Source organism: Fulmarus glacialis, unplaced genomic scaffold (genome assembly GCF_000690835.1).
Source record: "Fulmarus glacialis isolate BGI_N327 unplaced genomic scaffold, ASM69083v1 scaffold12043, whole genome shotgun sequence".
In the NCBI taxonomy this organism is placed as follows: Eukaryota; Metazoa; Chordata; class Aves; order Procellariiformes; family Procellariidae; genus Fulmarus; species Fulmarus glacialis.
Window position 1 is genome coordinate 36,668 of NW_009203623.1, and position 11,021 is coordinate 47,688.

At 40.0% G+C, this 11,021-nt stretch overlaps 1 protein-coding gene across 1 annotated transcript in view; it reads right to left on the reverse strand.

Annotated features, from left to right (window-relative positions):
• The window catches only part of B4GALT3 (UDP-Gal:betaGlcNAc beta 1,4- galactosyltransferase, polypeptide 3), a 12,802-nt gene extending 2,112 nt beyond the window's left edge, over positions 1-10,690 (reverse strand). The window contains exons 1-4 of the mRNA XM_009574711.1: positions 10,453-10,690; positions 3,213-3,448; positions 2,155-2,345; positions 1,469-1,592 (exon numbers count right to left, since the gene is read on the reverse strand). Coding sequence (XP_009573006.1) covers positions 1,469-1,592; positions 2,155-2,345; positions 3,213-3,448; positions 10,453-10,690 — 789 coding nt within the window. The remainder of the gene's footprint in view (positions 1-1,468; positions 1,593-2,154; positions 2,346-3,212; positions 3,449-10,452) is intronic.
• Positions 10,691-11,021: the final 331 nt, after the last annotated feature.

Sequence of the window (11,021 nt, forward strand, 5' to 3'; positions counted from 1 at the left end):
TGAAAATATTTCTTAGTCTAGAACCATCAAATTATTAGAACACTTCATTGACAGTATGACATACTATTATTTCAGACTGAGACCCAGTAGGTGCATCAAGCTGGCCATTCAAAAATAGCCAGCTCATTCCTAACTTCTGCAGGTTGAGACTTCAGTATGTGAATAAATCATTAACAGGTACTGTCCATGGCCTCCACGTACCTATGGGCAGAACGCTGCTAATCATTAGTATAAGTTTTCAGAGAAACAACACATGATTTACTTCCTTTAAAGAAAGGGCTATTTTGGGATCTACATAACCTACTTGCTTTAAGAGATTTCTGTAAGGAAGTACACTTTTATGCATAACTGGCATGACTCTCTACCACTGGTACTGAAAAACACATTAGATGCCTAAGCTGTACTAAGAACAGCTGAATAGACCCAGAATTGTAATGTTTGATTTAAAGATCTATTTTCTTAGCATTCCGTTCCTTTAGTATATGCTGAATCTCTAAACAATCATACACTCTTTTAGTTAGCTTTTTTCTGAAAGGAAAAGGAGGAATTGTATGTTAGAAAATTTGACTTTCAATTCCCAGAATACTGCTTTGTAAAAGCTCCTACAGTCCTCGAACAGAACACTGCACCAAAACTGTGTAACTTGTCACACTGTGCAAGACCAAAAAACACACAAGGCCTTTATTGTCAGTTTAGTTTTATAAACTCCCCATGAGCTTGCCTCAGTGCAGGATGACGAAGGTGCACAGTGCAACTACAAAGCTGCATAAAGAAGCTACAGCCATGATTGTGTACTTGAAGAATTCACATTAGGCAGAGTACCTGGAACTAAACTCATTGTATTCACTTCCATAGCATGCTGCTGCCATGGCAACTGAAGTACAAGGGAAAAAAAAAACATCGGATCTTGCTGTCACTGACTCACAGTAGTACACAGGCTTCTCCATCACCCAGCACTGACAACAGAAGTTAGAATTCCTTGTGTTCCTTAATTCCAAGTATTGGTGATTAGATAATACTTGGAGCAACCTAGATGCCCAACATAACTTAAATTCCCAACTGTCTGAGAATTAGTAAGTACCTTCTTGGTTTTCTTATTCGTCAAGCTTGCAGGTTCCTTCCTTCCCTTGGGGCTGTTCATGTCAATGGAGTCACTTGTCAACTACTGGTGATTATAACCCCTTGGACGCACTCCAGAGTGACTGAAGGCACAAGAATGTAAAGTAACATTCTGCCCTCCAGACTCTGAGGAAAGCTTTGTCCTCCCAGCACACAATGATTGGATTCATAGATTCCGAGCATCTTCTGACATTAACCATTCTCAATGCCAACAGCATTTTGGATTATAATGATACTGCAAGCACAGCAAGCACATTAAGGAACACCATCTTAGTTCGTTTCGTAGGGCAATGCTACGCATTTCACTAGCCAGCTTGGTTCTATTTTAAGCCTGTTCCATGCATTAGTACCTTGTAGCAATGTCGTCATTTTCACCACCACTGCCCCAGTATGTATTTGGAAACCCATTCATCTTCATGTAATGTTCTGGAGTCAGAGCAGATACACCCCCAAAAAAGGACTTATATGGCAGACTAGAAGAGAAAGAAAAAAAAAGCATCAATATTGAAGGCTAATACCAGTTCTCCACAAACTAACAACGTGATCCAATTCACACATATATTAATCGCATACCTTACTGACACTGTCATGCCAATGCCAAAACCCAAAAGAGCAAAACCAGTGTAATTCCTATCATGTTACCATTCCCTCCCCACCCCCCCCAGCAGACCAAAGAAAAGCTGGTTTTGAAATTCACATCTTGGGTTAGTTCAGAATACCTGCATCCTATCACACATCTTCCACGTGATCCAGTAATTCCCACCCTGTACTTTTATTCTGGAAGGAAAGGCAAACAGAAACCTGCCAGTCATTTGCCAAGCTAAGCGAACAGTGGAACAGGGAACTGCAGGCAAGGAACTGTTCAAGATCGCATGCTTAGGTCAAGAATACCCTTTTCTGTGGAAGTCACTAGTGCAAAACTAACAAACAGAAAACCTCTTAAAGGCTGTATCTTTCACTGTCCCCATTCATACTTTCTATGCAGAAAGTGAACCAATTAGGATACATGCATTCAAACCAAATGGAGGCACTTACGTGTACTGAAACTTGTCCATGGCACTAGCCATATGCTTGGGATAGTATTCATCGCAAACATAGAGATTATAATCATTCTCAGGTACTAGGTCCACATCATGCAGGAGAAGGCAGTCCCAGTCTTCATCCTTCAGGGCTTCCCGGACACCAACATTAAGCAGCTTTGCTCGGTTAAATGTACCATTCCCCACCTGGAAAAGAAAACCTACATTTCTTCACCAAAACAAAGAGGATAACTCAATTAAAATGTTAGTAAAAAAGCCTTATTCAATTGAATGACACTGGAATGAATCAATACTGGCTGCAAATTTCATGCCCCAGGCTCTGAAAATTTCACCCAGTCTCTTCACAATATTCTCAGCAATTGTAAGCTTTGCTGTGTCAGGGGCTACATACGCTGGGCACCTGAAGAAGGCTGACTTTTAAGAGACCAGTAAGTCAATCCTCAGGTGTACATCTGCACATCAACACTTTTGCCCTGACTATTGCTTATTAAAGCTTAGAAATGAGAAAATGGATCTTGGTTAAACAAAAAAGCTTCTTCTCCCTCCCAATCAACTATCAGTTTTAATTAATGAATCCAAAACTTGCTCTCTCACTACTGATCTTTTGCAACACCTGTCCATGTTAGTTAAAAATGGCTGTTTGGCCTGCATAGGCTGGCCCACAGCAGGGTCAAGCCAGATGTTTTTATTTGATACAGACTAAAAATACCCAACTTCCCTTTAGCATTTAGTCTCAATAGTTTTGCTCAGTAGCCACACTGACAAGCTACAGACAAACCACATTCAACTCTTGAACAGCCGAAAATACAAGTCACCACTTAATGACAACTTTATCCCTCTAGAAGAAAAAAAGATAGCAGAATGATGAGCCTGACAAGTGGTATGGTATGTCCATCATTAGCAGCCATGGAGATGGGACAGCATGTACTGACCTGCTCTAAACCCATGCATAAAACCATACTTCCCATTAGAAGATTCACATTCCTTGGTTAGAACCTAACGCTTAACTGGGAAGCTCAGCTACACCACCAGGCACATCTGATTTAGATTTACCTGCTGAATCAAGTAGATACTGTAACTGAGCTGCTGGCGCTGTAAGAAAGGATGAATATAGTAGAGAAGGTGGTGAAGGTACTTCTCCTGGTTCCTGTAAGCTACAAGGATGGCTGATTTGTAGCGGGCCAAGCAGTGAGGTGGCCTGTAGCGGCCACCAGACTGAACAAAAGGATTTTTTTTGATGATCATTCTCTCACTAGGGAGCACCCTGAAGGTGATGGTTAATGGACCAACTGTAAGGAGAGACAGAAAAAAGAAAAAAAAAAGTCAGATCAGTGATGTTTCTCAACCTTCATTCAACCCTATCAGATTAGCTACATACGTTTACTACTTAAGACACCAGCCCTAGCCTAGCACAGAACAGTTAACACCATGCAGATGTGCCCACATGATGACTTCCACCACTGCCTGCTGGTCACCTCCCCACAGCTCCACACCATGGGGTGCCAGGCTCAGCACCAGGCCAGCAGGCAATCTGCCAGAGAGGCATCCCGAGTCCCAGCACAGCCAGCAAGCCTCACCGGGCTCTTGCACAGCTTGCTTTTTCCTGGTTTTGGCTCCCTACTACACAAGCAAACCTGTCTTGTGTTCCTTAGATGGGATCCTTGAATAAATGTATTCACTGTAAGAATAGTGTTGAAAATGAATCAAGATAAACAGACATATCTGCTTTTGCGACCCATATGGAAAAAGTCTCTAAGCCTCTTTCAGGGGAGATTCAAGGACAAAGATGTCCAAAAGGATATTCAGCAGATTGGGGGAGAAATAGTTTAAAGCCTGGATGAATACAAATGCTTTAGGAAATGTTAGCTTTATCGTAAAAAAAGTTTCAAGTTCAATTTGATGTTATAATCACATGCCACAAGGGCAAGTGATACAGAGTGATAAACAGGCAGTACTTCAAAATTTTGGGGAAAGCAGATGACACAACTGAGAAGGAAGAAGAGATATGTTACATATTTTCAGGAACAGGTGCAAGGTAACAAAAGAAACTGCATATGATAGTTCCTTTACTCAGCAACTCGATTTTAAATGCCAAACATATCCAATATGTTTAACAGTTTTTACCTAATTTAAAAAAAAAAAAAAAATAGTTCTGCATTTTTATCTGAATTCTTCCATTCTTCAGATGGAAAAAGCTTGACAAGTCACAAGTAAGAAAGAATCACTATAAAGTGTCAATCACCATTTTAACACAAGTCTCATATTGTAACAATATGAACAAATTCTACAATTATTTAAATGCCTGTCCTTCTGGGTAGTGAGAAAAGGTTCCAGAACTAGTAGAAGAGTTATAATTATACACAAATCAGTGTGTCTTAATGGTTTCCAACCACTATCAACTTCTAAGGAAACAAAGCACAAATGCAGAACAAGATTAAAATCTATTACTTAAATTAATTAGGAAGAAACCTTTACCTAAATCACAATTAAAAGCTGACAATTTCAAATGACAGCTTTAAGTAGGACCAACAATTCTCTGCAGGCCATGCCACCCAAAGACAAAATATTTTTTTGCACCAGAAGCCTGTGAGGCAAGCTGTTGGTTTTTGTTTTGGTTTGTTTTTTTAAATAGCTATAAATAAGTTTTTCTTCTCCTTCCAAGCTCATTAATCCTACAGCTGTCTTACAGCAAGTTTTCAGTATCTTCTAAGTCAGACTCCCTCTCAAACCACTGAAATAAATGATTCTCTCAAAAAACTTCTGATAGTGAACCCTGAGAGAAAAAGAGCAAATATTTAGGCCTGGTATTTAGTAGCTTTCATTTGAGCAGGGAAACATACAGGTGCATCTTAAGTCTAATTAAGTATTTAAGCAGGTAAGTCCAGAAGACACTTCTTCCAGCCCATCCTACATTCAAGTGTCTGCTACAATTCTAACGAAAAAAATTGAGCCTGTGTTCACCCACATCCTGTTTCACTGACACAAAAGGAAGCAACATCCCTCCACTGTTTTGTTTGGGGTTTTTTCAGCACTAACAAGGCTTAGGGACTAAATTTGGCGTAAGATTCAAGCTGCCCATTCAGACAGCATGTGGAAGTTGGTATACCTCACATTTCTGATGGGCAAACCTATACTTGATGTGTCTCTTTTTCCTCCTCAAGGAACACACATATTGGCATTTCCTGAAGGCCGGTCTGAACAGCCACTGATCCCATTCCTCAACTGTCAAAAAGGTCTAGCCCCTGTGAATCCCACTTCATGGCTTGTTTTTGCTGGTTGGTTGGTTGGTTTTTGTTTGTTTTTAAAAGGAAAACCTGAATTTTGCTTGTCAGCAAGATCTTGCAATAGCTGACTCTTAAGTATCACTTTTCAATCCTTCCCTAAGTATCTAAAACACAGGGAGAATTTGATTTTGACTGTGTTACCCTCAGTAGGAAACTGCAGTATATTGCCAACCTTTGTACCTGAAACAGAAGAGTAGTTCTTCAGAGAATCATGCTGGGGGCCCATGAATCTAGGTCACATTTATTGTTAAGATTTTATGATGTTATCTACTTCTGCACAGTTTCCTGTTCTGCCTTTAAGACCACCACATTTCAGTCCAACATTGTTTTTAACCTGTAATTTATGTTCCTTTTTAGATTTATGAACTCCCCGATTATCAGATCTTTTAACTAAAGCACCATTAACCACTGATTTGATGACAACTGGAGCTTGCTAAAGAAATGTTATATTCAGATTGGATTTCAACTCCAGATCATTGCTCCAAGGAAAATATAAGAAGGGAATTAATCCCTTTTGTTCTCCCACAAAGGCAGGGTTTTGTTTTCTATAATATAATTGGAGCTCTTTGTATTGCAGAGTAAGATTCTGTAGCGATAATCCTTAAATTCCAAAAAAATCAAATCTAAATTTGAACAGTGAGTAAGATAATGTGCAATAGTTTCATTCCTGTCGTCTCCTTCCATACCCAAGCACATGATTCATGAGGGTAATATCTGCATTTTTCAGGTTTTTCAAGATGTCATGTTCTCCTGAGCTGCCTGGCTCCATATGCCAAGGAAACACAGAAAAAAAGAAGTTATACCTTCTTTATCTATAGAAGAAAAACTTATTCATAGCTATTTAAAAAACAAACCAAACCAAAAACCAACAGCTTGCCTCACAGGCTTCTGGTGAAAAAAAATGTTTTAACTGGGGGTAGCATGGCCTGCAGAGAATTGTTGGTCCCACTTAAAGCTGTCATTTGAAATTGTCAGCTTTTAACTGTGATTTATACTCCCAAAACCTCTGGCTGCCCTACACTTCTTGGCTATGAACTGAATTCTGGCTCTCAGGTCTGCTTCCTGCCCAACTAACAAAAGGCTAATGCACTGTAATCTGATTAAATCCCAGATGTGAACAGAGCAGTTGCAGGCTGGACAAAATAGGGAAAAATAAAACTGCTAAAACGCAGCTTTGGGAAAGGAGGAAAAGCCCATCTTAGACATGCTAGAAAGCACAGGATCCCAATTCAGACAAGGTACAGAATCAACACCCTGAAGTATCCAAGCAATTTCTCAGTAGCCTGGTTCCTGTGCTCTTTCTGTGCCTGTACCATCACACAGAGGGTGTTTAATTAATACGAAACTTCAGTGTGTGGAGTCAAAACTCACAATTCCCTGTCTGTATTGTTAGCTGGTGCTAGTGACAGCATACTCCCTGCTTGCTTTACTTTCTACGCAACACATTTGACTATCGGGGATCTATTTATTTTGACCAGATCTATCCCATCTTAAGAAAGAAACTACATGGCTTCTAAACTCCTTGCTACACATTTAGAGTTAGCAGCTATAATTACTGAGTTCAACCAGAATAAGCAGAACTTACACAAGCTAAACAAATGGGAACAGTAGCATGGATAAATACCTCACTGAGGAAGTGCAGCACCACACACTACATTAATAGAGTCATATTTGTATAATTCTACCACTGTTTGAATGAAAGAAAAAAAAAAAGGCAGACCAACAGCCTTAATTTAAGCACCAGTTTCTAATGGCAGAATACAAGGCTGCCGCAACTGCAGCTGAAAATAAATCTCAGCATTAGCAGCTTTTTACTTGTCTTCAAATCCAAGAGAAGAAACTTTAGTAGGAGAGCATCCATTAGAAAATGCAGCAGGAGCTACTCATTACCACAACAGATGGTCACACTCATGAAAAGGTTATGACAGATGGGAGTGAAAGGGAGTAACTACTATAAGAAGGGCTTGGAAAAAAATTCTTCCGTAGCACAAGCATAGTTAAAACAGCAGAATTACACACAGAACTTTCAACTATTAAAGTCCTCAAGGGCCAAACCAACTCATTCAGCACACACCATGCATGAAGTAAGGTACCTCTTTAAAAAAAAAAAAAAACCCTGAGTCATCTAGCATCAAGCTTCTTCCTAGTAAGAGGAAAAGATGAACCGAAACAAACAACACATCTTGCTTGCAATGTGAGAAAGTCAGATTTTTAAATTTAAATGTTACTTCGTTAAGTTTGAATAAGCACAACTCTAGCATACAAACAATTTGCTTTTTCCAGAAACAAAGAAGGAGAAAACAGACAACTGGTTATTTGTGTAGGAACTTTAACCTCTAAGGGAACTTAATTTATTCACAATATTAATGAAGACACTGAATATCTAGTACAATGCTTTTCACGTTGTCAGTCACAAAAGGTTCAGTGGACACCACTAAGCGCTAAAAAAGTAACATTAGTCAGCGAGAGCCTAATTCCTCCAAGGCAGAGATGTTTAACAATTATACTTTAATTCTCACTCCACAGCCCTGGAAGAACCAAAATGCTGTAGATTCAGGAGGTAGGAAAAAGACAGATGAGCTGCAAGCTGATCTCATATTCAAACAGTTATCTAAATTATCTACTATATACATAAGTGGAAAAAGTGCTGCACTTCATAAAAGCCCTGATGCAGAAACCATTTAAGCCATTTGGCATTCTTCCAGTTACTTTAACACGCTTTGGAGTGGACACAGTGACTTATTACCAGCTCTGAATTGGAGACTGGAGTCCTCAAGAATTGATTTGAAATCTCATTTAATGAAGTTCATGAAATTAATATTAAAAGGCATCATTCTTTCTGATATAACACTTCCAAGAGAGATCAGTCCCAGGAGAGAAGATGATAACAACCAATCAAGACATTTATAAAGTATTTAAATATCTATTCATATGTGCCCATTACATATAAAACAAAGGGCAAGTACCTTGCTGAGTAGCATGCATTTCTCGGGGGGGGGAGGGGGGGACGACGACACACCAAAAACACACAGAAACTACTTATATTCAAAGGGAAATATCACCAAGTAAAAGCTAAGTTGTGGCAGAGCGCTCATTTTTCTTAAACTGAATCTGTATCAATGCTCCAAATGATTTGTGTTTCACAGCAACAATGCTTCATATGCTCAACTCCAATTTTTTATGCAGCAAAACTTTCACAATTACTTTGCCTCATTTTTTTTTCTCCCAGTCAACTTTACTGTTTGTTTCCGTCTATAACTAACATTATGTTTTCATTTTAGCTCTGAAGTACCACATGCAGGCCAATCCCCTCTGTTCTCAGCACTCTCCGGGATGGGTAGAAGACGAGGTCTTAAAAAGATTTCACAGCTCTAAGAGCATTGATTAGTGTAATTTTATCCTGCGGCTGCCTCCTCCATATACGTCACTACTCTTACTTATCTGATGGTTTGCAGGTAAGCTGCACACAATTGCACCTAGGTTGGTTTGTTTTCCTTTTTTTTTTTTTTTTTTTTTTTGAGACCAAAGCTTTCTCATTTGACTCTTTTCAGGACAGCGGATTCTAGTCAGTAGTGGAGACAAGCAGGGTGCAGGCACGTTTCTGCTGTGCTATTTCAAACAAAACGGTTAAGTTGGAAACACAGAACTGTAGCTTCCCAAAAGAACTGATGGGCTGTAGCTAGTGATGAACAGAGACTGCACTAAGACCATTACAACTAGCACCTGTGCAAAAAGGCTCTGTACTACTAGTATTTCAGTATTTACTTAGTAGAACTGTTTCCAAGGGGAACGCTGAAGCATATACCCAAAAGTTATCATACAATTTCATCATACATACTGCATGTATTTCATTTAACTTGAGCAACAGGGGAAGAAAACCTCCCAAAAGAACAAGCATCATTACAAAGACTGCAGTCTAAAAAGGCTCATTCAAAGCATCCCAGCAGAGTTCTCTAAACTCATTAAGCAACTTGAAGCAAGACTAACCACAGCACTAGCTTTCAACAATACTTCCACCTGTGAACCAAGGTCAGCCATTTGCTCTTACTGTGCTCCACGTGCCATGATCAGCCTTCCTAGAACAGCAGGGCAACTAGCAACTAGTGCTCCCAGACTAGTTATATGCAAGACTTAGATATGCAGAAACCCGTGCAGTACAGAAAACCAGACAAGGATAACTTACTACACAGTACTCTAAGAAGTAGGCATCCCCAAACTAGCTGTAAGTGCGTGCTTACAGAACTCATCCATTCCTGGCTGGCTGAGTGGTACTGATTCACTATTACCAGAGACACACCGCTTTACTACCAACAAACTTGTTTTATGGGTTTGACTTCGTATTTACTTAAAGTTTCTCAACTGGTTTAGTAGTGCAGTAACTAGATTAATGCTGCCTCTAGGATCAGCTCTAATTTGGTCCTAGTGTAAATACAAATTAACCTGTGACCAGACTTTTAAGTCTAAAGGAGAAGTTTCTACATCTAAAGGACTCATAACAATCATGGGCCAAAAAGATCACCATGAAGAGCAAGATGCCAAGCTACGTTCTCATACAAACGATATTTAAAGCCAACTTAATCAATTTATATTGAACTACAGGCGTGATATAAGGCTGAGACAAAGAACCCAGGAGTTACAGTGAGTCAGAAGTCAAAATTATGCAGTTACCAAAGTACAATCGTTGGCACATTTTATACAGGACTGCCACAAAAAAAAAAAGTGTTACTAACTTGGTATTAACACCATGCACTGTTTTCACTCTTGTTCTACAATCTCTATGTAGCCAAATCCTTAATATCTGAAGTTTTTAGATCAGTAAAATACTTTTCCTCGTATAAACAATAAAAAGGAGTTAATTAACACAAGAAAGTTTTGTCAGTGTAAGTATTCCATCAGTATACCACTTTTAAAGTGGAAAAGTTTGAAAAATATACAACTTACATTTACAAAGCATTCAGCGTTATCACATACCAAAGCAGCTATTTCAAACACCACCAGTTTATACCTACCAAATATTGGTGACTGCACTGAGCAGTACGGCATAGCTTCTTCATTAGGAGCTTGGGTAAACAAGCTGAGGTTCGTATACACATCGTGAGTTTTTGAGTAATCCAGAATCTGATGCGAGTCTAAAAACCCACGAAACACATTTGAAGGTCCCCCTCGGTAGAGTATCAGGATAAATATTGCTTGGAAGACAAACAGAAACAGCAGAAAACAAGGATTTTCGACGCGAGAGAGGGACATAGCTTTTAGCCCATGCTCTGGAATCAGACCGGTGAGGAGTTTAACTGCCTTCCACGGGGCTGCCGTTCTACGTTCAGGGCTGCATCGCTGTGCACGCCAAACCTCCTCCTCCTCCTCTTCAAACTTTCTGAGGCGGCAGCCTGCTCTTCCAGCACGGCTTCGTCAGGGCGCTTTGAGCCAAATCACCCCTTCCCGCTCCAAGCTCTGCAAGCCGGACTGAAGGAGAGAAAAAGCCCTTCAAGCCCACGCAGAGAGCCACGGGGGCAGCGGCACCCGAGCCCGGCAGGCAGCAGCACAGGCGCAGCGGCCGCCCTCCCACACCCTTACGCCT